The sequence below is a fragment of the Drosophila miranda genome (assembly GCF_003369915.1).
Source record: "Drosophila miranda strain MSH22 chromosome Y unlocalized genomic scaffold, D.miranda_PacBio2.1 Contig_Y1_pilon, whole genome shotgun sequence".
In the NCBI taxonomy this organism is placed as follows: domain Eukaryota; kingdom Metazoa; phylum Arthropoda; class Insecta; order Diptera; family Drosophilidae; genus Drosophila; species Drosophila miranda.
In genome coordinates, this window is record NW_022881603.1 from 24,317,248 (window position 1) to 24,345,242 (window position 27,995).

The 27,995-nt window shown below is 48.1% G+C and overlaps 1 protein-coding gene, 3 long non-coding RNA genes and 2 pseudogenes across 8 annotated transcripts; 1 reads left to right on the forward strand and 5 right to left on the reverse strand.

The window, feature by feature from the left end:
* Window positions 1–453: 453 nt before the first annotated feature.
* On the reverse strand, window positions 454–843 carry LOC117191377. Its single transcript, XR_004474037.1, has 2 exons — window positions 796–843; window positions 454–697 (listed from the first exon to the last, which is right to left on the reverse strand). It is a non-coding gene; the product is annotated as an uncharacterized LOC117191377 (long non-coding RNA).
* Window positions 844–13,796: 12,953 nt separating this feature from the next.
* Window positions 13,797–15,136, reverse strand: LOC117190198. Of its 3 annotated transcripts, none has more exons than XR_004473654.1 (3): window positions 14,956–15,136; window positions 14,186–14,866; window positions 13,797–14,088 (listed from the first exon to the last, which is right to left on the reverse strand). It is a non-coding gene; the product is annotated as an uncharacterized LOC117190198 (long non-coding RNA). The 3 variants fall into 3 exon arrangements; XR_004473653.1 differs by lacking the exon at window positions 13,797–14,088 and having other exon boundaries at window positions 14,099–14,272; window positions 14,560–14,866; window positions 14,956–15,134; XR_004473652.1 differs by lacking the exon at window positions 13,797–14,088 and having other exon boundaries at window positions 14,099–14,866; window positions 14,956–15,134.
* Window positions 15,137–15,949: 813 nt separating this feature from the next.
* Window positions 15,950–21,050, forward strand: LOC117190196 (annotated as a pseudogene).
* LOC108159072 lies at window positions 20,900–21,733 on the reverse strand. Its single transcript, XM_017292022.2, has 2 exons — window positions 21,543–21,733; window positions 20,900–21,476 (listed from the first exon to the last, which is right to left on the reverse strand). Exons 1-2 carry the CDS (start codon window positions 21,639–21,641, stop codon window positions 21,084–21,086), a joined length of 492 nt encoding a protein of 163 aa, XP_017147511.2. The 5' UTR covers window positions 21,642–21,733; the 3' UTR covers window positions 20,900–21,083.
* Window positions 21,715–24,613, reverse strand: LOC117190197 (annotated as a pseudogene).
* Window positions 24,614–25,150: 537 nt separating this feature from the next.
* LOC117190199 lies at window positions 25,151–26,320 on the reverse strand. 3 transcript variants are annotated; one of them, XR_004473657.1, is made up of 3 exons: window positions 25,785–25,824; window positions 25,460–25,558; window positions 25,151–25,294 (listed from the first exon to the last, which is right to left on the reverse strand). It is a non-coding gene; the product is annotated as an uncharacterized LOC117190199 (long non-coding RNA). The 3 variants fall into 3 exon arrangements; XR_004473656.1 differs by lacking the exons at window positions 25,151–25,294; window positions 25,785–25,824 and adding an exon at window positions 26,288–26,320 and having other exon boundaries at window positions 25,326–25,558; XR_004473655.1 differs by lacking the exon at window positions 25,151–25,294 and having other exon boundaries at window positions 25,326–25,558.
* Between the last annotated feature and the right edge of the window lie 1,675 nt (window positions 26,321–27,995).

Sequence of the window (27,995 nt, forward strand, 5' to 3'; positions counted from 1 at the left end):
ATTTCCCAGAATGGACGGGACACAGCTCTACTCCAACAATCATAATACTGACACAGTAATGTTCATTAAAATTTCACGTGCAAGCGAAGTATCGACACAAATATGTACAAGAGCAAATACACCTAACTACACACACACTCATGCCCACCCTACCATGATCACCGCTCCCGGTTCATCCGGTGATCCCATAAAGAAGGCTCTTACAGCCTCCTATCCAACCCCATTACCCTCCTTTGCCCAGCATGGTCCCCGCATATAGAACTCTAGCCCCGATTCATGTTAAATCCTATATTTCATATTGAGCAATAGCACATGCATCGCCCTAGTAAACTAATAAATGATTAACTCTTAATAATACACTTTAGATTGAAATTTAAATTACAAATTGAAAGAAGGTAAGGGTACATATCTCTAGCTTTTATGTTAGGCAAATAGATAATAATAATAAATAAATATGCAAAAGGGAATGTAAAAACTGTGCGCCGCGATCGTTATGGCAGGTCAGTTATTCAAGTGCATTAGCGAAAGCAACCGCAAGTAGAAAGCATAAAAGAACGTCAGAGCGACCAGCCTCGCATCTTCCCTTTTGTGCCTTGTTCTTAAGAGGGCTGGTTCTTATGCGCGGCGTAAGCGCTTATGGTTGCCAGCAGGGCATAAGGGAGAGCGCACAGCCTCTCTTAAGCGACGAAGCCCCTGACTACGTGAGGTTTTTTTTTTTTTTTTGGTCATGCAATAAATAGTTGCTCATAACAAACAAACTCCAATATTTTATCTTTATGTTTTGGGATCACTTACGGCCTTCCTTTGATTTGTTTTAATAAATGCGTTGAAACAGCGATGAAAACGTTCCTAAAACGAAAGCTGGAGAAATACTTTTACAAAAAAAAACTCACGCTCTCCTCTGCCGTTTAACCGTTGTTCACTTTCGCCCTGTCACACATTCCACTTTCTATTTCTTCCGAACAGAATTTAAAAACACAACCAAAAGAAATTTACTAAGCTAATTACACTAATGACACTATAGCATAAAAATAGGAATCAGCGGTTACAGTGATGGATATAAAAAAAAAACGACAGTCGTTGCCGCCGGCTTCACATCTGGGCACTCCTCGGCACTTCGTATGGGGAAACGAAAATAGGTCGAGACCCAGATCTATATTTCGGGTAGCAATTGGCTGACCGTTTACATAGCTTTAAAAATTTCCGCAGAATTGGACGGCCTCCAATATATCGCGGGTCCGTGACACATAAGTGGCTCGCGCCCGCAAAGCGACTGATGAGCCGATCTTTTACGCCTCCCGCTTTGTGCTGCTCGGCCTAGCGCTGGGAATTTTTGGTACGGAGCTGTAGTTGGGCGAGGAGCATAAGTCCCTTGCCGCGGGCGGAGGCCCTAATATCGGGGAAATTGTTGTTGCGAGCTTTCGTATTGGGGTTCAGACAGGTACCCAAACGATTGCCCGAAGTTTAAGCCGGTACTAACCGCCAATCTGAAAAATTAATTTCCTACAATAAAAAAAAGCACTACCCTACGCCACGAGTGTATGTGGTGTATATTAGCGACGCTGAAATACATACCAATTGAGATTGGCACTTAACACACTTTTACTTTATAAACGCACAATATTTCTTTCTTTTTGCTGTATTCAGCTGTTAAGATCTTTTCCCGGTTTTTATTCCTCTTTTTTTTTCTTTATACTTGGACTGGACAAAAATAGCACGTCTGTCTTCGCCAACAGTTTTTCTTCCAAGAGACCGAGGCTAGATCTGCACAGTCTGAGACCCCCCAGTACAGCGTTAAACTTGAGAATCCTCCATTTCCGAATTGACGCCGTAATTATTTTACAAGTTTCAACTCAAAAAACAGAAAAAAAACCGCTCTCCTTCGTTTACCTTTTAACTTGAATTGAGGCGGCAAAGTTGAGTAACATAGGGAGACCAATATCCCTTCTTGGTACTTTTCCAAATGTTCCCTTTTGTGGATCCCAGTATTTATACCTTTTTTTTATACGTTACTCTTTCAAACCACTTCAAATCCCCCCTACCAAAATCACACTTTGGGGAAGAAGGACCAAAAGGGTGATTCCCACTTAGAGCGATTTTTAACCATGGTGCTACTGTTTGATATCTTTGGCATGGAATTTGCCGATCAGAAGTCCTTGCAGATCCTCTAGCTCGTAATAGGCTTGACCCAACTGTCGCCTTACCCGGGACTTCACAAAAACGGGAGCCAACTTGGCATTAAATCCTTTCACGAAATTACTTTGCTGGAAATTTCGACGGTAAACCTCCTCTCCCACTCTGAATGATACCTCCTTACTTCGAAGGTTATACGTCTTTTCATTTCGTTCGTGCTGAGCCCTCATTGCCTCCTTTGCCGTGCCACGCATCAGGTCAAATGAGTCGTCCCTAGAAAAATGCACCCAACGATCTTCTAACATCTCTAGCTGCCTCAACAACTGATACGTGGTACCATTCGTGATCATCTGTTGCCCAAACGCCAACTGGGATGGAGTCGCCTTTACGGCACTGTGCACAGCCGATCTTAACGCACATGCTACACTGCTGAGCTGCTCATCCCAGTTAGGTTAGGTTAGGTTAGGTTGAGGCGGCTGCCGGGCTCGCTCGGAACCCGTCACACTTAGGCCGGTTTCGGCCCGTTGTGATACCGCATAGGATCATTTCCTTCCTGCGTTGTGAGACTTCCTGTCAGCAATTATCCCATCCAGATGCTCTCACAAAGTTCGCTATCCTCCTGGGACATAGTTTGGACATCTCTGAGATGTCGTGTAGAAAGGCTGAGCCCAGGTGCTGTAGCCTTCTTCTGCTGAGAGCTGGGCAGGAGCAGAACAGATGTTCCACTGTCTCCTCCTCTTCCTCGTCTCTACAGCTACGACAAAAATCGTTATGTGGGGCCCCCAGCCTGTTAGCGTGGGTGCTTATTAGCCAGTGTCCCGTGAGGGAACGTGTGACTACGCTGCACCTTTTCCTGCTTAACTTGAGGAGCTCGGAGGTGCGCTTCATGTCCATGGTCGGCCATGTTTGCCGAGTTGTGCGACATCGTGGCACTGTTTGCCACATATCATTGTTTAGTCGCTTGTATTGCTCCCTTATAATGAGCTTACAGGTGGCCATTGGCATACAGATATCCTCCTTGTCTTGGAGAAGGGGGATTGTAGTGCCAGATCTGGCCAGCTCGTCCGCTATACAGTTGCCCTCGATGTCCCGGTGGCCCGGGACCCAAATCAGGCTAATAGCAAATTGCTGAGCCATCTCGTGCAGAGATTTGCGGCAGTCTGCCACGGTGGCCGAGTTCGAGGAAATCGCGCTTAGCGATTTGATCGCAGCCTGGCTGTCGCTATAAATGTTTAGCTTGGTTGCCGTGACGGCAGCCGCTTGTAGTCTAGAGTCTAGTCTAGAGCCTCCCTGATTGCTATGACTTCCGCTTGAAAGACACTGCAATGATCTGGGAGTCTGAAGGAATGCCTTATGCTTAGCTGTTCAGAGTAGATTCCCCCTCCGAATCTGTCGTCCAGCTTTGATCCATCTGTGAAGATGTTTATGGCCCCATCTGGGCCTGGGAGTCCCTCGAGCCATTCGTCTCTGTGAGGGATGATTGTGTCGAGGGGAGTGTCTGTGTACTCTCTTGGAACTTGGTAGTCTGTTTTTGAGGGGACGGTACTGCTATTATTTAATATGGCTGAGTGACCTATGCACTGTGTCACCCATTGATCTGAGTCTCTTAGACGTATTGCTGCTGCTTCTGCCCGTTCCTTTCCTGCGAGGTCAAGGCTCTGTAGGCATAGGATGGCATTTAGCACATCATTTGGGGTGGTGCGAAGAGCTCCGCTGATGCATAGGGCGGCAGTCCGCTGGACTTTGCCCAGTTGCTTGGTGATCGCCCTTTTTGATAGGGCCGGCCACCACACCGTAACTCCGTAGAGTAGTATTGGTCTAACTATAGCTTGATATATCCATTGGACTATGCTTGGGATCATACCCCATCTTAGCCCAATAGCTTTTTTGCATGTGTAGAGTGCAGTCATTGCCTTCTTCACTCTGTCTTTGACATTCAGGTTCCAGCTAAGCTTCTTGTCAATTACCAACCCTAAGTAACTGGCACTGTCGCTAAAGGAGAGCCTGCATCCTTGTAGTATTGGAGGGTTGAGGGGCGGGACCTTGTATTTATTTGTGAATAGTACGAGTTCCGTTTTTGAGGGATTTATTCCCAGACCGCGCGATTCTGTCCAATCCGACAGTTGCGCTATCCGACTTTGCAGCCCCCCCCCCCCCCCCCCCCCCCCCCCCCCCCCCCCTTCTAGGTCACATAGAATCTTGTTGACTGCTATGTTCCACAGAAGAGGAGACAGGACACCACCTTGCGGGGTGCCTCTGTTGACATACCTTGACTGGGCGGACGATCCCATCGATGATGTCACCGTCCTGCATGTGAGCAATTGATCAATGAGCATCACCAAGTGACGGTCCACCCCCAGGTCAGTCAGGGCTTCTGTAATGGCGCCCGGTACAACGTTGTTGAAAGCTCCCTCAATATCGAGAAAGGCTATGAGTGAGTACTCTTTGTGATGCAGAGATTTCTCTACCGCTGAGATCACTTCATGAAGAGCCGTTTCCGTGGATTTTCCTTTCCGGTAGGCATGCTGTGCGCCTGACAGCAACTGAGGGTGTATAGTTGTCCTCAGTAGCAGCCCGACGAGTCTCTCAAAGGTTTTGAGGAGGAAGGACGATAGGCTGATTGGTCTAAAGTCTTTTGCAGCTGAGTGCGAGGCTTTCCCAGCTTTGGGAATGAAGACTATCTTTGCCTTAAGCCATGTTCGCGGGATTGTACCCACAGCCAGTATCTTCCTGAAGATACCTTGTAGCCAGTTGATGGCCGTATCCCCGGCCTTCTGAAGTTGGGCCGGGATTACCTGGTCTGGGCCTGGCGATTTGAACGGTCTGAAGCTGTTTATTGCCCAGCTTATGTTACGTTTTGTGAGGATGTGATCCATCGAGGTTACCGGTCCCTCTCCTGGAAGATGTGCCGTCTCGATGGTTGTGCACCCTGGAAAATGTGTGTCTAGTAGAATCTGCAGGGACTCCTCACTGGAGTTAGTCCACGTGCCGTCATTCCTTTTAAGATACCCTACCGAGGGGTTAGTTTTTGAGAGAATCTTGCGAAGCCTTGCGGCCTCTGACGTTTCCTCAATTTCCGAGCAAAATTTTTGCCAAGAGGCCCTTTTTGCTTTCCTTGTTTCCTTTTTATATAGTGACAGACTGATTTTGTAGTCTGCCCAGTGGCTCTCCTCGTTCGCGCTTTTGGCCCTGTTGAAGAGGGTCCTGCAGCTTTTACGTAGGATGTCTATTTGTTTTGACCACCAGGGGGGTTTCTTTTTCCCCCTAGGTTTGCTAGAGGGGCACGCTGCCGCGAAGGCTTTGTTGCATGCCTCTGTGAACCTGTTCACTAGGCGATCTAGGTCGTCTTTTGTGTCAGGGCATGATGGTGCTTTGGAGGGGAGTAAGTCCTCCAGGGCTGAGCTATATTTTTCCCAGTTGGCTTTCCTGGTCCTTAGGTTTCAGACACTCGAGGGATAGTGTGGTCTCGATGTATCTGTTGTCAGAGAAAGAGTGGTCATCAAGGACTTGCCAACTCTTGACTATGTCTAACAGGTTGGAAGACACTAGGGTGATGTCAATAACCTCCTGTCGATTTTTAATTATAAAAGTGGGGTCGTTGCCCCGATTACAAATAAATAGATTTGAGTTGAGGATGAAGCTGAAAAGTGACTCACCCCTTACATTTGTGTTCGAGCTCCCCCATTGAGTGTGGTGAGCGTTGGCATCGCAACCTATTAATAGGTCTATGTCCGACCTCTCGCTGTCGCTGGCTAGTTTGCGAACCAGGTCGTTGGGAGGATCGTTTCCCTCATGGGCCATGTAGGACGACATCAGCCTTAGATGTGTCCCTTTCAGCTCTAGGCTTGCCGCCGTGTTGTCGCTATCGCTATAGTTATGGAGCAGAAAGATATTAAGGTGCTTTCTGGCGAGAACGCAGGTGCGGGTTTTACCTTCATGTTGAGCTACAATTATCTTGTACTCCTTCGACCCTAGTCCACAAACCTTGTCTCCCACTATCCAAGGTTCCTGGATCAGGGCTACGTCTGCTCCGCTCTCTTCGAGGCGGAGTATAAGAGCAGCGGATGCTGCTTTACAGTGGTGGAGATTGATCTGAAGGAGCCTCAAGGACATCCTTAGTGTTCTCCACCACTGTAATGTCGGCATCCGGATCGTCCTCGACTTCCTCGTGGCAACACATCGCCTCGAAGTCGCATCTCGCCCCGGAGTCTCTTGTGAGCGCTGCCTTTTTGGCTGAGGGGCTTCCTTCTTCGGTGCTTCCTTGCCAAAGTTCGGCAGCACCTTCGAGGCCCACTCAACCTTCTTTATCCATTTGTCCGTCGGGCTGGACATCTGGCTTGCGTTCTGCCGACGGAGTATATTGCCAGCACTCCTTCTATCGGCATATGTAAAAGATTTGGCTTGGACACTAGTAGATGGCGACTCATCACCCGCCACTTTACCAGCAGGCAGAGCAGCCGCAGGATTGCATAGCCACTCTGCCAAGGTATCGATTTTGGGAGCCAATTCACCACCCACCCCGACACCGGGATGGGACCCCTTTGGGCTCTCCCTAGCATCTTCCGCCGCGCAGGTTTTCCCTGCTGATTTGCGGGTCGGGCCAGGCCTTTGGGCCGCTGCCTTCCCCTGTTTGGGATTGCTCCCTGTTGGCATTTGGGGAGTGCCAGACTCATTTTTTTTGTTTTTAAATTCTTCCATTCTTTTCCCACGAGCTGCAGAGAAGGGGTACGGTCCGTCCGGGCAGAGATCCACGTTGCCCGGATAAGGCATACTTAGAACAGGGGGCTGCCAAGTCCCTGAGCTCTCCGTTAACGACTGGGCTAGTTTTATATGACGGGCCCCCAGCCAGGCCGAATCTAGGCACGGGTCGAATAACACTCTTAGTCCGGCCCGGTGTGAGCTGAATGTGGGGGGTTGGGATGTGGGTAGGTAGTGTGTAGGGATAGGGGAGTGTGTGAGCGACTTATACGAGGCGGCACCACAAGCGCATCGTCAGTGTTGCTACTTCGCGAACACCCGCTGGCTGTCCGGGGCTGCTTATTTTCGGTACTCTCCCTAGGGATGTCCGATTATTCGCAGCTGACCTACCTATATGACCTGTATATAGGTAGGTCGTTCGCTATCCGCAACCTGCGACCCGTCCGGTGGCCTCAGCTAGGCCCCTTTGAGCCACCTCACGAGCTCATCAGACCAGATGCTCATCCCAGTTACCTTGGTCAGCATTTATGTAGGCTTTGATTGCTGCCAAGATAGATCTGTTAACTCGCTCGGACGCGTTAGCCTGCGGAGCGTAAACGGCGGTGTAAGCGTGCTCTATGCCATACTTCTGAAGCAAGGAGTTGAATGCATGGGACTTAAATTGGACGCCGTTGTCCGAGACTAGCTTTTCCGGCACTCCAAAGCAGTGAAATAATTGTTCCTCAATGTATGGTACGATGGCGTCGGCGGTAAATTTTCTTACGGGTTTAATAAACGGAAATTTGGAAAAATGATCTAACACCACAAATATCCCGACATTCCCACTACGACTTCTAGGATACGGTCCCAGAAAATCTACGTAGAGCTTCTGGAAGAACCGTTCTGTTTCCCCCGTTTTTGCTAGTGGCGGTCTTAAAGGTCTATTTGGATGCTTAGTACCCTTACAAATTTCACTCCGGTTTATGAACTCTTTGACATCTTTTAACAACGTCGGCCAATAATAGTAGCGCCGAACCCTTTCGAGCGTTTTATTTATGCCTCCGTGTGCAGATAGGGCGTGCTCGTGGGCCAGTTTCAGGACCGAATCTATGAGCCCCTTGGGAATCCAAATTTTCCAACAGAGTTCATCCGCTACCCTTTCGCCTGTTGCGTGCTCGGTGCGACGATATATATGCCTGCCTACCACCTTTACATCTGGCATCTGAGCCTGACTACTCGCTACTTTAGCCCTAAGGGAAACGTAATCCGTCGAACTAAAGTGCTCCGACTCCCAATCGATCCTTTCTTCTGGTTCGATCTCTGACAAATCTGGGGAAAAGAACCGAGACAAGGCGTCTGGAACGATGTTTCGAGACCCTTTTCGGTGGCTAATATTAAAGGAATACCCCTGAAGCTTCAAAGCCCATCTGGCCAGTCTGCTACTCAGATCTGATTGGGACATCAGCCACTTCAAGGAGGCATGGTCGGTTATCACCGTAAATTGATGTCCCTCTACATAAGCGCGAAATTTCTTGATGCTCAGAATGGCAGCTAAGCATTCCTTTTCCGTCACCGAGTAAGCACGTTGGCACTTATTCAATTTTCGTGACATAAACGCAATTGGTACTTCATCGCCCTCTTCGTTTATCTGCATCAGTACCCCTCCTACTCCTGAGTGACTAGCGTCGCAGTGGATAAAGAAAGGCTTTTCAAAATTCGGTGTGTGTAAGACGGGAGCTTCACACATTGAGTTCTTCAGAGCTGTGAATGCAGCTTCTGCTTCTTCGGACCAAATGAACTGGCGTTTCTGCTTCAGGGCGTCCGTCAGAGGCGCCGCAATAGCCGCAAAATTCTTTATAAATTTGTGGTACCATCCCGTCATACCCAAGAATCGACGCAACTGTTTCACCGACTTCGGAGCAGGATATTCCTTAATGGCCTCTATTTTGTCCAAGTCCATGCCTATAATACCGTGACCCACTACATGCCCCAGATAGCGGACCTCAGGCACACAGAACTTGCTCTTCTGTATATTAATTGTAAGCCCCGCTGCAGACAGCTAATACTTTTAACACACTCAGATGCCTTTCAAAGGTGTCTGACACTATAAGCAGGTCATCCAAGTATATAAACACTTCGTTTCGAAGATTGGCTGGAATAATGCGGTCCATAAGTTTGGACATAGTAGACGGCGCATTGGTAAGCCCAAACGGCATAACTTTAAACTGGTAAAGCGGCCGTCCAGGCACTGTGAATGCTGTTTTATCCCTAGAACCTTCTTCTAGCGGTATTTGCCAGTAGGCATCTTTCAGGTCGAGGCTAGTTATGTATTCTGCCTTTCGTAACCGGCTTAAGATCCCATCTATGAGCGGCATGGGATACGCGTCTTTCCGAGTCACCTCGTTCACCTTGCGGCTGTCTATACAAAGACGAACCTTCTCCGGCTTCCGGACGAGTACTACCGGACAAGACCACGCACTGTGGGATTCTTCGATGACCCCTAGCGCTAACATGCGATCCAACTCCTCATACATTAATTTCTCGATAGCTGGGGACACTGCATAGTGTCGTTGTTTTGTGGGCTTTGCCTCCCCTACATCTATTACATGGGACAACAACGTGGTTTTTCCTAAACCATTATCCGCGAAAGACGGAAGACACTGAATGGTTCTATTCAGTTGTTCTCGTTGCACCTCCGATAAAGGACGTTGGTTTTCTGGCTTCCACACCTCATCGCAATGGTTACCGTGTCATTAGCACTTCCTTGTGGATACAAATCGGCTGGCAATAAGCCAAATTCGGTCCAAAAGTTAATGCCCAGATACAGAGGCTGCGTTAGGGTTGGAACGATGTATAGGGTAACAGACCTGGTAACACCTTTATAGCCCACTTCCGCTTTAAGCTTCCCCACCACTCTCTGAGACTGCCCACCCGCTGTCCGAACTGTGGATGTCATGGGCTTAAATTGAAATTGGCTTTCAAGCAGCTCGCTGGCCAAATCTTCACCAATGCAACTAATAGATGCCCCTGTATCCATTAATCCAACAAGCTTTCTGTCTAATAATGTGACCTCTGCATATGGCCTGAGATCTTCTGATATTATTGACGATACCAGAGCTTTTTTCTTTAACCTTAGATTTCTGACAAATTCTTCCCGACGTACTTTAGCTCGTGCCTTCCGTTTAGACTCCCTATCCTCTTTTTCTTCCTGTGTTATTTTCTTATTAACTATGGTTAAATTATTGTTTACTATTGGGATTGGGAATTGCGTAGCAGCTTCTATCGCTACTCGGTGTTCGTCGCTTTGGACGCTGATGGTCTGCGTGCACTTTTCAAGGGTGCACGCACTTGGGTGTTTTTTGTTGCTTGGCATTTTTGGCACGACGGCTTGTAAGTGTCAGGCTGGCCACACCCATAGCAAAAAACTACTCGCTCTGCTACGCAATCCTGGTAGCGATGACCATTACCACGGCAGTTCCAACAGACTAAGTTGAACGCTGCTATCTCCCCATCACTTTCGTCTGACTCCTCTTGCCCTGGGCTTTCTACCGCGTGAACCAACCGTCTTGGTGCTGGTCGTGGTCTAGCCACCGGATCTTTACCAACAGTTTGCATGAACAGTTCCCGAGTCTTCACCAAGTGTCTTAACTGTGCAATGCTAAAGATCTGACTCCATCAGGGAACCTTCTGACAAGGGCGTTGTCAGGGTATCTGCCAGTCGGACAATCGCTTCGGAGAACTCATCAAATGATTCGTTCTCCTTCTGCTTTCTTCGGTCTATTGCAGCTCGAATGTTGACGTCTGTCCTCGCATCCTTGAATCGTACTAACAATGAAGATTTAAGGTCGGCCCAAACGACCGTCCTAACACTCTTATGGTAGCGCCAATACCAGTCACTGGCACTTCCCTCAAAGAGATTGCTCACGTATCTCGAAAGCAACTCGAAATTCCCGTCCAATGTTTGGATCGTGAGCGCTTCTACCCGATAAATGAAATCGTCGACGGAAATTCCAGTCCGCCCAGAGAACCTAAGCTTCCAATTGACTAAAATTTGACTAACACGCTCTGGTCGAATATCCACACTCATGGGGGAATTCCTGCTGGCTGTTTCGAAACCCTGAAACCCGGGCAAAGGTGTCGGCCGTCGTGCCGATCCTTCTCCAGCTTGGTTATCCCTCAAAGGAACATCCGCTGTATTTGCCAATTGGCCCATGAGAGAGCTGAGAATACCTTGAAAACCATTAGCGATCGCATTGCTTAGCATCTCGGTTTGTGTCAACGAGGCTTCAGCCATGGCTTCGGCTATCATTCGCTGAAGCTCGTTACTAGGCGGCGGAGCTACCACCACTGGCGGACCAGCTTCCCTAGTTTGCGGCTGATTGGCCGAAGCAGACGTCGAAGCTCCCTGTGGAGCCCCCACATGGGCTTTACTCCTTGTATCAGGCATTTTTGGTACCAATAAGGTTCCGACGGTATCCCCAGCAGTTTCGTCTAATAAATTCAACGTCGATGACTGATAAGACGTTTTGCAGACAGGACAAACCTTCTTAGAACCCACTTGTGCGCCAAAACAGGCCCTATGGAAAGTGTGACCACAAGACGTGGTAAGGAGCTGAGCCAAATATTCCACCTGAGCCTGGCAGATCAAGCAAACACTTTCTTGTAATTCTTCGTCTGCTAAATTCTCGCAACTGCCAAATACGGGCATAATATAAAATATAAAATAGAATAATAAAGTAATTAAATAGATAAATAAAATTTAAGAAATTAATAAAAAAAAAAAAAAAAAAAAAACAGTATCAAACAAAACGAGGGGGAACGTTGTGAGTTGCTGCGGAGACCGCAACTCTACATTTATACCCGATACTAAGTCAGTAAGGCTCTCCTCCGGCAGACGCCGCTAATATTAAACGACAGGACAAAGAGTGCGTGCGAGAGAGACAGAAAATCAGTCTGAGCGGGTCGTCGGGCGATGCGTAACCACTGCAAATTGATTTGTTCCTTTTGGCTATAAAATTTATCTGATCTGATCCAGATTTAGCAATCTGATAGATATGGTCATTATCTATGATTCTGCGTTTCTAGTTTTCTCGTATCCTCAATATTGTGGATGCAACAGATTTTGGTCCTTTGTGGGGGCGGAAGGGGGTTGGGCGAAATTCTGAGATATACGTTTTATAGTGAGATCTAACAGAAGTGCGGATACCAAATTTGGTTACTCTAGCCTTAATAGTCTCTGAGATTTGTGGATGCCCCAGATTTTCGTCCTTTGCGTGGGCGGAAGGGGGTGTGGCGAAATTTGGACACGAAACGGTCAAGGTCCGAGATCACAGGAGTGTGGATACCAAATTTGGTTGCTATTGCTCTTATAGGTTTTGAGATCCTTGCCAATTTTCGTTCTTTGTGTGGGCGGAAGTGGGCGGAGCAAAGTTTTGAAATATTTTTGTAGCAGTGACATATCACAGAAGTCTGGATCCAAAACATCGTTGCTCTAGCTCTTATAGTCTTTGAGCACTAGGCGCTGAAGGGGACGGACAGACGGACAGACGGACGGACGGACAGACTGACAGACGGACAGACAGTCAATCGACTCGGCTATTGATGCTGATCAAGAATATATATACTTTATGGGGTCGGAAGCGATTCCTTCTGGACGTTACACACATTCCTTTTTTACCACAAATCTAATATACCCCAATACTCATTTTGAGTATCGGGTATAAAAACCAATCTGCTAGGACCATGCTTAAGTCAAAGGGAATAATAGGGTATATCTATGTGTGTGTATGTGTATGATGTTTCCCATGTACTACATTTACTCAACTACATGCATAAAGAAATTAATAATAACCCACAACTCGTAGCTATAGGCGGTCCGGGTCTTTCGCGGTGGGTAATAGTTTTATACCACGTTTCCATCCAACGATACCAGATACCCAGCCCGATGAGTATGAGTCCATTCACAACTCCTTCCTGGCAAATTGAGGCCTTTCACCCACCGGTCCTGATCGGATAATCCAAACCGGAAAAAAAAGGAGCATTCCTCCAGCATTGGCCAGAAGGAACAGGAAGGAAAGGAAGACAAACGAATAAAGAAAGAAAGAACGAAACGAATAGTAATAAGCTCGATGCATCGGGGTGATACCGGTGTTATATGTACTCATCATTCCGGCCTGCATCCTAGGAGCCCGCTTGGTCACTTACAACGGTGGCAATAGTTTAATAACCCACTGCGCTGATCCAGCATAAAGTGATAAAGCCAAAACAAACAAAACAGAATGACAACTAGAAAGACACATCTGTCCCGATACTGGTTGGGAATGTAAGGTCACATCTACATTCCACAATTTTCACAATCATTTGGGCCTTGCCGGTTTGCTGTCAGTTGCGACAACTCGGGCCCCACGTTGGGCGCCAAATAATAAACTAACTGTAGCATATTGGATATTACCAAACCTTCACGGAAGGCTGAGCAGGTGATGGTTCGTCTCCCGTCCGGGCACGTGCTTGTTCCTGCTTCCGTCTCATTTTTTATTTCCCAGAACGGACGGGACACAGCTCTACTCCAACAATCATAATACTGACACAGTAACGTTCATTAAAATTTCACGTGCAAGCGAAGTATCGACACAAATATGTACAAGAGCAAATACACCTAACTACACACACACGGACACATACACACATACAAGTCGTGCCACGGTGTTGTTGTGACCACTCATGACCCACCCTACCATGATCACCGCTCCCGGTTCATCCGGTGATCCCATAAAGAAGGCTCTTACAGCCTCCTATCCAACCCCATTACCCTCCTTTGCCCAGCATGCTCCCCGCATATAGAACTCTAGCCCCGATTCATGTTAAATCCTATATTTCATATTGAGCAATAGCACATGCATCGCCCTAGTAAACTAATAAATGATTAACTCTTAATAATACACTTTAGATTGAAATTTAAATTACAAATTGAAAGAAGGTAAGGGTACATATCTCTAGCTTTTATGTTAGGCAAATAGATAATAATAATAAATAAATATGCAAAAGGGAATGTAAAAACTGTGCGCCGCGATCGTTATGGCAGGGCAGTTATTCAAGTGCATTAGCGAAAGCAACCGCAAGTAGAAAGCATAAAAGAACGTCAGAGCGACCAGCCTCGCATCTTCCCTTTTGTGCCTTGTTCTTAAGAGGGCTGGTTCTTATGCGCGGCGTAAGCGCTTATGGTTGCCAGCAGGGCATAAGGGAGAGCGCACAGCCTCTCTTAAGCGACGAAGCCCCTGACTACGTGAGGTTTTTTTTTTTTTTTGGTCATGCAATAAATAGTTGCTCATAACAAACAAACTCCAATATTTTATCTTTATGTTTTGGGATCACTTACGGCCTTCCTTTGATTTGTTTTAATAAATGCGTTGAAACAGCGATGAAAGCGCCTCCATGGACTGCGGCAACGTTCCTAAAACGAAAGCTGGAGAAATACTTTTACAAAAAAAAAACTCACGCTCTCCTCTGCCGTTTAACCGTTGTTCACTTTCGCCCTGTCACACATTCCACTTGCTATTTCTTCCGAACAGAATTTAAAAACACAACCAAAAGAAATTTACTAAGCTAATTACACTAATGACACTATAGCATAAAAATAGGAATCAGCGGTTACACTGATGGATATAAAAAAAAAACGACAGTCGTTGCCGCCGGCTTCACATCTGGGCACTCCTCGGCACTTCGTATGGGGAAACGAAAATAGGTCGAGACCGTTTACATAGCTTTAATAATTTCCGCAGAATTGGACGGCCTCCAATATATCGCGGCTCCGTGACACATAAGTGGCTCGCGCCCGCAAAGCGACTGATGAGCCGATCTTTTACGCCTCCCGCTTTGTGCTGCTCGGCCTAGCGCTGGGAATTTTTGGTACGGAGCTGTAGTTGGGCGAGGAGCATAAGTCCCTTGCCGCGGGCGGAGGCCCTAATATCGGGGAAATTGTTGTTGCGAGCTTTCGTATTGGGGTTCAGACAGGTACCCAAACGATTGCCCGAAGTTTAAGCCGGTACTAACCGCCAATCTGAAAAATTAATTTCCTACAATAAAAAAAAAGCACTACCCTACGCCACGAGTGTATGTGGTGTATATTAGCGACGCTGAAATACATACCAATTGAGATTGGCACTTAACACACTTTTACTTTATAAACGCACAATATTTCTTTCTTTTTGCTGTATTCAGCTGTTAAGATCTTTTCCCGGTTTTTATTCCTCTTTTTTTTTCTTTATACTTGGACTGGACAAAAATAGCACGTCTGTCTTCGCCAACAGTTTTTCTCCCAAGAGACCGAGGCTAGATCTGCACAGTCTGAGAACCCCCAGTACAGCGTTAAACTTGAGAATCCTCCATTTTCGAATTGACGCCGTAATTATTTTACAAGTTTCAACTCAAAAAACAGAAAAAAACCGCTCTCCTTCGTTTACCTTTTAACTTGAATTGAGGCGGCAAAGTTGAGTAACATAGGGAGACCAATATCCCTTCTTGGTACTTTTCCAAATGTTCCCTTTTGTGGATCCCAGTATTTATACCTTTTTTTTTATACGTTACTCTTTCAAACCACTTCAAGTTGTCGCCGGCAAAACAACAAAAACGAAACCAGAATCTGTCGCGATTACTGCAATGGGAAATGCAGGCAGTGCTTCTATTCGTGAGCCCGTATCACATCGAACCACCCGCCACAGTGAGGTATTATCGCTAATTCAGATTGTAATTGGCTGCTGCACTCACTCACTACCCCGTGTGCATCCCATAACTATGTGTGTCCTATCTAATCTGGGTGCTCTGCTGGAAACGAGCATAGACCCAGTCTGAGGTCCAGTTCCAGTCGCCAATAAAAGGCACTACCTGCTCCCATCGATGCTGCAGTCTGTGCCGTGTGCTCCTTGTGTGTTAGTTACAGTTACTAAAAGTGTGCCCCGACTAATTAAACAGATTCTATTGCAAAATTCTACTTGCACTGTGGTGGTGTTTTAACAAATTGCCTTTGAGTGTGCGTCACCGATTACAATTTACATACATATGTACATACATAGTCATATACAGTAGCTTCATAAAGGTGATAAGCCTAGTAGATTATATAATGCTTGCTTCCTGAATCCCGTAGATGAGTACCACGGGCGAAGATACGGAATCGCACAGCATACCCATAAGTGAAGGACAGAACGCTGAGCATGTGCTGTACCGCCTGAAGCGTGGCACCCGGCTGGACGTGCACCCGGACGCCTCGTTGCTGGGAAAGAAGATCGTCCTGTACACCAACTATCCCGCCGAGGGCCAGAAGTTCGTGCGCACCGACTACCGTGTGCTGGGATTGCAGCTGAAGAATGGCAAACAGATCACGACTGTCATGCATCCGGAGGCTCATGTGGTGGACACGGATATCCACAGTCAGCTGCAGCTGAAACTGTCCGGAACGTATCACTTCTACTTCCGCTATGTTGAGCGGTAAGCCCACTAATGGATAGTCCACTATCCATCAGCCATTATCCATCCGAAATTCATTTTAAATTCTCTTTGTTTACAGAGCAGACACCGGAAGTGCAGGAGCCGATGGGGCTCTCTATGTCCAGGTGGAGCCCACCCTGCATGTGGGGCCGCCGGGGGCACAAAAGACAATATCTCTGAATTCGGTGCGCTGCCAGACGGTGCTAACCAAGCTCCTGGAACCGCTCAGCAGCTGCGAACCAAAGTTGCGCGTGGCCAAGGAGGCCGGCTACAATGTGATTCACTTTACACCGCCAGGAGCTGGGCGGCTCGCGCTCCGCCTACTCGCTGCGGGATCAGCTGAAAGTCAACCCAAGCTTCGCCAGCAAGAAGGGCGACAAGGTTACCTTCCAGGACGTGGAGAAGATCATCAAGAAGTGTCGCCAGGAGTGGGGCGTAAGGAAATACATTATCCTCAAATGTGCTTCACCTCCATCTCAGTCTGGGCTCTTGTCCGTTTCAGGTGGCCTCCATCTGCGACATTGTGCTGAATCACACGGCCAACGAGTCGGAGTGGCTGCTCCAGCATCCGGATGCCACCTACTCGTGCGCCTCGTGTCCGTACCTGCGGCCAGCCTTCCTGCTGGACGCCGCCCTGGCCCAGTGCGGAGCCGACATCGCTGCCGGCAGCCTGGAGCATGTGGGCGTGCCTCTGGTTATTGATCAGGAGTGCCATTTGGAAGCTTTAAAGTACCAGTTGCATAACGCCTACCTATCCAAGGTCAATATACACGAGCTGTATCAGTGCGACGTGATGCAGTATGTGAACAACTTTATGAACCAGGTGCGTACTCGGGAGCCGCCCAAGAACGTGGCCAACGAGTCGCGTTTCCAGGAGATCCAGCTGATACAGGACCCGGCATATCGACGCTTGGGTAGCACCATAAATTTCGAGCTGGCGCTGGAGATCTTTAATGCTTTCCATGGCGATTGTTTCGATGAGGAGTCACGCTTCCGCAAGTGCGCCGAGACCCTGCGCCACCACCTGGACGGCCTCAACGATCGCGTGCGGGCCGAGATACAAGGCTATCTGAACTTCGCCGTCGACAATTGCCTGGCCGGCATCCGATACGAGCGAGTTCAGGGCGACGGTCCCAGAGTGCGCGAAATATCAGAGAAGCACTCTGTCTTCATGACCTACTTCACCCACACCCGTGGGCAAGACGCTGCCCGAGATCGAGGCCGATATGTACACCAATCCAGGCGAATTCTTTATGGCCCACAACGGCTAGGTGATGGGCTCTAGCGATCCGTTGCTTGACTTTGCCGAGGAGCAGCCGGGACGTGCCAATGTCTACCTCAAGCGAGAGCTCATTGCCTGGGGCGACAGCGTTGCCCTTTTGGCAAGCGGCCAGAGGTTAGCCCCTACCTGTGGAAGCACATGACCGAGTACGTGGACTGACGACGGCCCGCATATTCGACGGAGTCCGGCTGGACAACTGCCACTCGACGCCGCTCCACGTGGCCGAGTACCTGCTGGACGCAGCGCGGAAGATCAACCCCGAACTGTATGTGGTGGCCGAGCTGTTCACCAACTCCGATGGCACCGACAATGTGTTCGTCAATCGCCTGGGCATCACATCCCTAATTCGCGAGGCTCTTTCGGCCTGGGACTCGCACGAGCAGGGACGTCTGGTCTATCGGTATGGCGGTGCGCCTATCGGTGGCTTCTATCCGAATCCCACGCGTCATGAGGCGTCCAGCGTTGCACACGCCCTGTTCATGGACCTCACCCACGACAATCCATCGGCCGTGGAAAAACGGTCCGTCTACGATCTGCTGCCCTCGTCTGCTCTAGTCGCCATGGCCTGCTGTGCCACCGGCAGCAATCGTGGCTACGACGAATTGGTTCCGCATCATGTGATCATCTTAAAAGGAGTAGCAGTGCTTGAATTATAGAATGGAATCATCTTTTCCGCAGATCCTTGTCGTGGACGAACAGCGTTTATACCGGGCGTGGGATTTACTCAGGTTTATGTGGACCAAATGGACCCCAATGTGGTGGCAGTCACCCGGCATTCCCCGATCACCCATCAGTCGGTCATTCTGGTGGCTCACACGGCCTTCGGGTATCCGAATGCCGGACCTACTGGCATCGGACCGTTGCGCTTTGACGGCGTTCTGAACGAGATCATCCTGGAGGCCAGCCTGACCATGAAGAGCGACAAGCCCTTCGATCGTCCCGCTCCCTTTAAGAAGGATCCCAATGTGTTGAACGGCTTCACCCAGTTCGAACTGAGCCTGCAGGAGCACATCCCGCTCAGCAAGTCGACCGTCTTTCAGACCCATGCCAATGTCGATGGCAACAACACGGTGCTGAACTTTGTCAACCTTCGGCCTGGCACAGTGGTAGCCAATCGAGTGTCCTTGCATCCCGGACCCCGCATCAGCTTCGACAGGCTGCAGAAGCTGACAAATGCCTTGCGCCTGGGATCGGGCGCTGAATGGTCAGAGCTGCAGGGGATCGTATCCAAACTGGATTTGGTGGCGCTGAGTGCCGCCCTCTTTCAATGTGACGACGAGGAACGTGCCCAAGGCACAGATGGCTCCGCCTACGATATACCCAACTTTGGGCGCATTGTCTACTGTGGACTCCAGGGCTTTGTTTCACTGCTGACGGAGATATCGCCACACAATGATTTGGGACACCCGCTGTGCACTAATTTACGCGACGGCAACTGGATGATGGGTAACTATAGACTATAGAGACACGCAAACGAATAGGATTCGTTCGATTAATATTTATTTCCCTTTAGATTACATGGCCGATCGCCTGACCAACTTCGAGGATTTAAAGCCGCTCTCCGTCTGGCTGAAGGCCGCCTTCGAGCCTCTGAAGAATATACCACGCTACCTCATTCCCTGCTATTTCGATGCCATTGTCAGCGGGGTTTACAACGTGCTCCTCAATCAGGTCAACGAACTGATGCCAGAGTATGTCTGACCTGACTATCGATTTGTGTCTTTTGTCAATATTACTTTATTATATCCACAGTTTCATTAAGAACGGCCACAGTTTCACTCAGTCCCTGGCCCTCTCCACATTGCAGTTCCTTTCCGTCTGCAAGTCCGCCAATCTGCCAGGCTTCAGTAATGCCATCAATCCACCAAAGCCACCGAAACAATGTGTTACACTCTCTGCTGGCCTGCCGCATTTCTCCACTGGTAAGACTTCAGGCCACCTACTCCTGTGTGCCCATGGATCTCACATCCTCTCGCATCATCTCCACAGATTACATGCGCTGCCGTGATACCTTCATCGCCCTGCGTGGATCGATGTTCCTGACTGGGCGTTTCAACGAAGCTCGATACATCATTATTGGATTCGGCCAGACCCTGAGACATGGTCTCATACCCAATCTCATGGACAGCGGGAGCAAGCCGCGCTACAACTGCCGCGATGCCGTCTGGTGGTGGATGTACTCCATCAGGCAGTACGTGGAGGAGGCTCCCAAGGGAAGCGAGATACTGAAGGACAAGGTGTCGCGCCTCTTTCCCTACGACGATGCCGATGCACATGCAGGAGGCGCTACAGGTGCATTTCCAGGGACTGCAATATCGCGAACGTAACGCGGGCCATGAGATAGATGAGCATATGGTGGACCAGGGATTCAACAATCACATTGGAGTGCATCCGGAAACTGGCTTTGTGTTTGGCGGAAACAACTTTAATGCCGGCACGTGGATGGACAAGATGGGCTCTTCGCAGAAGGCCGGCAACAAGGGGCGGCCGAGCACCCCACGCGATGGATCCGCTGTGGAGTTGATTGGCCTGCAATATTCTGTATTGCGCTTCATGCAGGGCCTGGCCGAAAAGGAGGCCATCCCGTACACGGGTGTTGATCGCAAGGGGCCGTCAGGTGAGTTGACAAAGTGGAACTACAAGGAGTGGGCAGATCGCATCAAGGACAACTTCGATCGCCATTTCTTTGTCCCAGAGTCAGAGACATGTTCCTTGGCAAACAAGAGGTTCATCTACAAGGACAGCTACGGCGCCACCCAGAGCTGGACAGACTATCAGCTCCGTTGTAACTTCCCCATCACACTGACCGTCGCCTCGAGCTGTGCAATCCGCAGAACGCCTGGCGTGCTCTGGAGCTGGCCAAGCAGTACCTGCTTGGACCACTGGGCATGAAGACACTGGATCCCGAGGACTGGAACTACAGGGCTAACTATGATAACTCCAACGACTCGACGGATTGCACCGTTGCCCATGGGTCCAACTACCACCAGGGACCCGAGTGGGTATGGCCCATTGGCTTCTACCTGCGGGCCCGTCTCATCTTCGCCAAGAAGTGCGGCCATCTAGATGAAACCATTGCTGAGACCTGGGCCATTCTGCGGGCCCATCTCCGTGAGATGCAGACCTCCCACTGGCGTTGCCTGCCCGAGCTGACCAACGACAATAACTCCTACTGCGGCGACTCCTGCCGCACCCAGGCCTGGAGCGTGGCCGCCATTCTCGAGGTTCTCTACGATCTGCACGCCCTAGGAGCGGACGTAGCTTAGAGCTCTCTAAACGTCAAACCACTCTACCTGCAAGCATATATGCATACTCATACTCAAGCTGTTAGTTGCTACCAAAACTGTTATTAGTGTTACATTTGATAATTATACGCGAGAATTCAGAATGTCGCGAGATTCGTTACCAGATCCCGAGTGTGGTGGATCGTCCTTTGCTATATCTCCATTCTATTAAAGTTTAAACTGTTTTTAATCTATGACTTGGAGTTCACTTGCTTGACGAGTTAGGATTAGGAGAAGTAGCTGTCCCGGCACACTCGCATGCAGGAAACCTGTGGCGGATCGATGAGGCCGCTGTTGTTCCGCGGAAGGTCGCGATTCTCATATAACTGCCAGATAATCCCTGACTGCCTTAGCCTTGGAGACGGCTCTGCTATATCTGGCATCATGGGCTTCACAGGAGATTCTGCCATCATAAACTTCGCAGTAGGTTCTGGTAGTTGTTTTTTTATATCTAGAATTATGGGATTGGCAGAAGGTTCTGGCATGATGAGCTTCGCAGGTGCCTCTGACATCATGGCCAACGCAGGAGGATCGGACATCTTGGGGCCGGCAGGAAGCTCTGGCACACGGTCTTCCACAAGTGGCTCTGCGAGTTGGCTTTTGATTGGGCCTTCTTCAAGCTGAAAAGTAGCCTTTGCCGTGTCAATATAATCCATTTTAGAGTGCCGTGCCAGGTAGGTACTCACCTTGATGCATTTTCCCAACACCCGGTATGCTGCGCACTGCGTCAGTTCATAGGCTTTTTGCAGCACAAGTCGCTGGACAAAATCCAAGACTATAGACATTTTGGAGGGACAAATTTGGGCTATTTCGGTGAAAAAATTTTGACAGCAACTGACTGACAAATTAGGCAAAGCATTCTGACTTTCCTATTCTAATTTTGTATTGGTTTAAGGCTTCCACTGCTGGCTCTACACTTTTCTCTTACAAACTAAATAAATATGTTAAAAGTTTATGTACATAAAGCTTTCTGTAACTTGTACGAGTCTACGCTACGTATGATGCGGGGTTTGGGTTCTGTTTGGACTGAGTTCGTTCACAGGGGTGGTGGTGGTCTCTTCGTCTTCATCTTTGATGGACTTGAGATCGCGTCCTATGCTTTCCAATTGCAAATGTAAACCTGCGGCAGCCAGATTGCTGTTCAACTCGTTTAGCTTTGGCTGGCGGAGACAGTTCTCGTTGTCGGCCACTTCCCGTTTGATTCTTGCCAGAGGCTGATCTGTCGGCTCGCTGGGCGACCTCAGATTCAGCAGCTCGCGGCGTATGGACTCCACATTATCATCGATGTTGGGCTTGTGGAGCACAGAGTCGTTGGCTGAGGTATTGGTTGCCTTTGGCTGAGTCGCATTCAGCAGCACGGCGGCCAGTGGAATAGGTAATCGTTTAATCAGAGCTGCTGTGTCGACGCTGGTGTTCTTGAGCAGTTCCCACGTCTTGTAGGAGAGCGGCTCGAAGACACCAGCATGCGCCTCCTTCTCGTCGCGCAGATGAGTATTTTCTGTGAGAATTTCGATTAACGAAGCCTTAGGCTTGGGTTCCCTGGCACTAATTGCATCTTTCTTTGATTCCCTAATGGTCTTATCGTCATCCGGCACTTTCTGCATATCAAGGGATTGCTGGCCAAGAGGCTTCTGTTTGGCCAGCTCTTCATTCAGCTCATCAACGGTTTGTTCCAGCAACTTCTTAGTTTCTTTCAGTTCATTCTGCGTCTTGAGCAGTTCGTCGGCGTTTGCTTTGCTTTCCTTTTGCTCCTCTGCCGCAACATCCTCCTCCTTCTTGATGGCGGCTCCGTCTATCGTATTACTCGCTGACAATTTTGTCGGCTCCTTATTGGTCGCTAGCGCTGGGTGCCTTTCAACGACAATAGAAGGATTTTCCTTGAGCTTTACAGCTGTCAAGTTTTTGGGAATACTTATACCGGCTTTGGGTCGGTTGGGTTCAATACTTCTTCTTCCGGAAACTTTTTAGAATCAGTCAAGACTTCTTCATTTTCGTGAACTACGTGGGCCTCATCAATGGGCAGTGGGGGCATCGGTGGGTTGTCTGAGGAAGAGCTAAGGACTGCTTTTGGCTTCTCGATTATCTTCTCTCCAATGGTGTCCCTTATTGGATCCGATTTCTGAGCTTCCAGTTTTTCCAACAACAAGCTCTTCTCATTCTCGTTTGGATTCTTGGCCGAATGCTTTGGTAGCTCGTCAACAGCCAGCGGCGCCAGGGGCGTCACCATTTGAACGACATTAAGCTCTGGGCCGGAGCTTTTCTCATCAATGGCATTCAAATTGGCATAAGTGCCCAATATCATCAGGAGGAATCCGCTTACAAAAATAAATTGTGCCAGTGTGCGTTCCATCGACTCCTTTTTGATGATTTTGCGGAAGGTAGAAGCGGGAAACATAATGCATATGGCCACGCCAATGGTGGAGCCGACCAAGCCAATGATCAGCTCAACGGACGGTATAACCAGCGCCACGCACAGCGAGAACACAACGATAAAAATCGTAATGAGGCGAAATCGTTGTTCCGGTATGTAACTGCTGCTCTCCGTATGACACTGTAAGCACAATAATGATAAATGATTGGTATGCTTAAGCAAATATAGCCTTACTTTTCGATAGAGCAACGAGTAGATGCTGGCCCTGCACGGAAATATAAACCAGGGAAAGCTGAAAGCAAGAGACAGCACAAAGCCTATTTTGATAATGTCGCTGCCAAAGTAGAGTGACAAGTTTACCAACATCTTGGTATATATAGAACGAGAATAAGTCGAGATATTTACTCAAAAGTCTGTATGTCTTACCCGAAAAGGTGTGAGTACAGAAGGCCACATAGCCAAAGAAGCCGACAGCAATGTAAACTAGCGTACTGATCCAAGTGGCGTTGCGGACGACGCCGTTTAGCTTATCAAGACTCTGGTTATTGATACTCTCGAAGACCTCAAAAAGCTGCCTTCAGGTTGAACAAATATTTATCGATATTCATACACAAATATTGAACAATAAACGTACATTTGGCAGGATAGCGCCATGCTGAATATAGGCAGGCATTGTAGAACGCCAGCCGGCTCCCAGTAGACAACTTTCTTAGTCCAGTCATTCGCCGATATGTGGCTCTCCGCTTCGAGCACGATCTTCAGCATAAGGCAGACTTAGAAGCCAATGGAAGCGGTGCACACGGCCGACAAGCTATCCACGTTCCGCAGCATGCCCAGTGGGACAATACAGACCACGGTCACCACTATCATGACCAGAGATCGCAGGTGCATGTGGTCCGACACACTCAGAGTGAACAGCTTGGCAATTATCTGGGGGCCGAGATCTCCGACCACAACGAAATATGTGATGCACGTCCCAATTAGACGTGCCAAACATCATACCCGATGATACACAGCTCGACCAGCAATTTGCCGGAAGCGCCAAAAGCGTGAAGGCCGAGCAGCTCGAAACTCTTGCGACGTGTCAGAAGTGAGGTTTTTTTCAAGTGGCAGCACTCACGGGTTATGACGTTACTCAGCACCAGGAGAATGATGGAGAGCACGATGCCGCACTTCTGGAAACAGAAAGGCATCGCTAAGATCCCAACACCAATGATGCTATTGGCCAGCGTCATGACGTGAGCCGAGTGTGATAACATTTTATGGCTTAAGCTAAGTTTAGCCGGAGGCGCGTCACTTTCCCCTTGATGATGAGGCAACCGAGCCAAGCTGAGATGTTGGCCTATTTCTAGAACTGGTTTTGCTGGCTTGACTCCGCAGCTCTGCCTGCGTATGCAAAAAAGAGCAATCGTCAGATAGTTAGATACACCCACACATCGTGTGGATGTATGAAGGTGGGTTGTATTGATAAGCACCTACTTGTGGCAATCAGATAACAGTGCTGGAGTCGTACCAAGTAATAGATATAAGTAATTAACTTAAAGTGCACTTGTGTAAGCAAAACTATAAGCAAAATAATACCGCGGAGGTCGCGACGGCGGCGGCGACGATGGTAGAGGCGGAGGTGCTTACATTGAGCAAGTGCGTGTTGTTCACCAAACATTGGTTATTAATACACAGACGGTCATAGCAGCGAAAGGCTAGTCGCGGTTTTGAGCATTTTACGGCCGCTTCGCAGTTTTAAAACATATTTTTGGTAACGTCATCATTGTTTTTTTTTATAGGGATGAGCGATTTTTACAATAGTTAGTTTAGCATAACAGCACGATATGTACTTAAAAGCGCACAGCGCTTTACAGCACAGCTAGTGGAATGCCGGTGGCAGCACTGCTTTATCCTTGTTTTAGAAAGAATGCAATTCAATTCAAAGGGTGTATCTGTTATATATTCAGGTATGGAAGTTCTAGCTAGCTAGTAATATCAAATCGAATATCAAAATTAAGGAATAGTTTTAAATCCTTGACGGAGAAAGATTAGTCCATTGTAGACCAGGGGGTATTTTAATACCTTAAAATAAATAAATAAAATAAAGCACATATTAGTTCAACACCGATATTTTTTCTGTAACCAACACTGTGTAAATATGAAACTAGAAAATAGAATCATAAGAAGCGGCTTAACGATCTAACGGCTTGAAGCAACAAATAAAAACTGTGTATGTTCCAGTCCCACCTGAACGATAGGTGGCCAGGGCTGAGGGCGACGCGCCATCTAGCGGAAGTCCAGGGAGGCTCGATGGTGTATGGGGACATCGGGGGGATGCAGCCTTTACTGGGGATATAAGGAAGAGAATAGGATTAGTTATATGTATTAGTAAGGGAAAAAGGGGATAAATAGGAGTGAAAATATTAAAAAACGTGGATTGGATTATGGAAATCGTGGAGCGTGGACGGAGTAACGTCGAAATTTGAAATTTTGTGCTTAAAACAGAAAGAGTGAAGTGAGTACAGAAAAGGCGGGCGATAAAATAGGTTGTAATGCAGAAAATTTTACTAACAGCCGGCAAGGAATATAGCCACCAGAACCGGGCCAGAAGGTTTCCTGGAGAGGGACACTGGAGTTCGAGAAAGTCGACTGCAGAGAAAAAGACTGCCCAACGGAACCTGAGTGAGTTCGTTCCAGCTGCGCGTGTGTGAGCCAAGTAGCGCGGGACGTGTGAAGGGGAGGGTGAAAGAGGGCGATTTAGCTGCCAGGGCGATTCTAGCTACACCGCACGATCGTTGCATCGCCTTCCAGTGCGTGCCACACGTTTGGTCTCATTCACCAAGTAAAAACCCCGAAACCCTATTCACACACACGCGCACACGTATACACGGACCTATATAAATTTAGGGCTGACCGGCCACGGCCGGTCCGCACTCCAAACACCGTTCCACATTAAATGTTATTTTGTTCCGTGTGTTGTCCTTTATTTAGTAATTAGTATTAGCTTAAACCGTTTAACGTAAAATTTTGGCCATTGAAAAAAAATATGTAAAAACACCAACACCTTTCACGAACCTAAATCTGCGATCAGCTGTTCAGTGCCAGAAGATTAACCATTAGTGGGTGACGCGGGGGTCCCATCAGTCCACCGTATTTGGTCGAGCGATTTGTGGAAAAATATTGTTTATTGTTTATGTCCCGGGGACCCTTAACAAGAGCTCTTGGTAGGTTAAGTCTCCGTAGGGGCCCGAGTTAAATTAACTCCCGTAAAACTGGATCCACTCATCTACACATATTCCATTACGTATGGGTGAGGGTATCCCTGTTGGTTGAACGAAATTTCAGCAGTTATTTCCTTGTTTGCCTTTGTGTCGAACGTTTTGGTGTTTCTTAGTGGTTAGTGATAATTTTGAGTATAGCTATTTATTAATGAGAAAGATTAAATTGTCAATTTACGATTATTAAAGCTTGGATATATATTGAAGCATGATGCATTAAATTTAAAATAGAGGGAGGACGCGTGGCGTAAGCCATGGATTAGGCCAGCCGTTACCGTTCCAGCAGAGGGTGGCCAAAATGAACGTTGTGTTTGGTCACAGGTAGGGCGGGCGCGCGAAGTGATAACACCCAAGCTTCACCCACTTGATAGCCGTCTGTTTATGATTTTCTTTGTTGTTGTTAGGTTGTTGTTAGTTTTGATGTCCCGAGAAGTAGTATGTCTCCTTTTTTGTCTACATTTGGCGGGCAAGGGGAACTACCCAGCCCTGGGGTCGACAGCTAGCCGGCATTGCCCTCTGGGAAACAAGCCAAGTGTAACAAATGGCGCCCAATTTATTTTCGAATTCGCATGCATCTGGACTGACGCATGTTCGGGTGGTATTACAACAAATGTCACTCGGGCTGGTAAAGGCAGATGAGGGGAATTAAAAAAAATAAATAAATTTAGTGGAGAAGACGACAGCTCGCGAAGTGCAGTTTAGCTGTCCCGGCAGAAGTCGCTGCTGCAGGCTTAAGGTGAGCGTAAAGCTGGTCCTTAATGGCGCGGGGTGATTGATGCTAGGGATGGATAGACGGAGGCAGTTAACGGATATATAAAATTTGTGATAGGGACTTACGAATTACAGTTGAACATTTTGTCGCTATTCGATGTCGCAAGTGAACGTAAGTCACTGCCGTTCAACAAAAAAATGGACAGGGAGTTTGCGACGGACACATTGCCTGGTGGACTGTGATATCGAATAAATCTGTGATGGAATGTGATATTGGAATAAGTTAGAGTAAGTCATGTAGGTAAATGTTCATTGTAGTTTCGCACCTGTTTGTTTAAAACAAAGCCGCTTTCGTGCTTTTGAACCTGTTGTCTGTCTGCCGAGAGGTGGTGAGGAGTAGGTGGCCCGGGAGTCGTAAAGACAACCCGCGATGCATCTGTTGTCATGGCAGATCGGTATGATGGATGACAGGAACAAATCACAAGCAAGGTGAGCTCATGCACCTTTGTGAGGCTTCTCGTTTATCGGCCATCGCTTAGAGCGATGACTAGAGTAGATGACAGGCCACACAAAGGTGGTGTTCGTAATTGTAGGATATCCGTAGGGCGACTGTCAAGTGGAGCGCAGAAACTGGAGCGGTTGCTGGTCCCGGCTAGTCACGTGTCCCCCTCTTAATGAATCTTGTAAGAAGAAGAAGCACTGTTAGGAATTTTTGTTGTTAGGTTTTGTGTTGTGTTGAATGTGTTTGAAGTTTGAGTGTCTTAGGTGTCGGTCGAATATACATGTATGTTATT

Excerpts from the sequence above, each read along its gene's own strand:
- LOC108159072 (XM_017292022.2), bottom strand. The coding sequence starts at position 21,641 with ATGTCTATAGTCTTGGATTTTGTCCAGCGACTTGTGCTGCAAAAAGCC. Across the intron at positions 21,477-21,542 it reads TGTTGGGAAAATGCATCAAG|CTTGAAGAAGGCCCAATCAA; the intron begins GTGAGTACCTAC and ends GCTACTTTTCAG.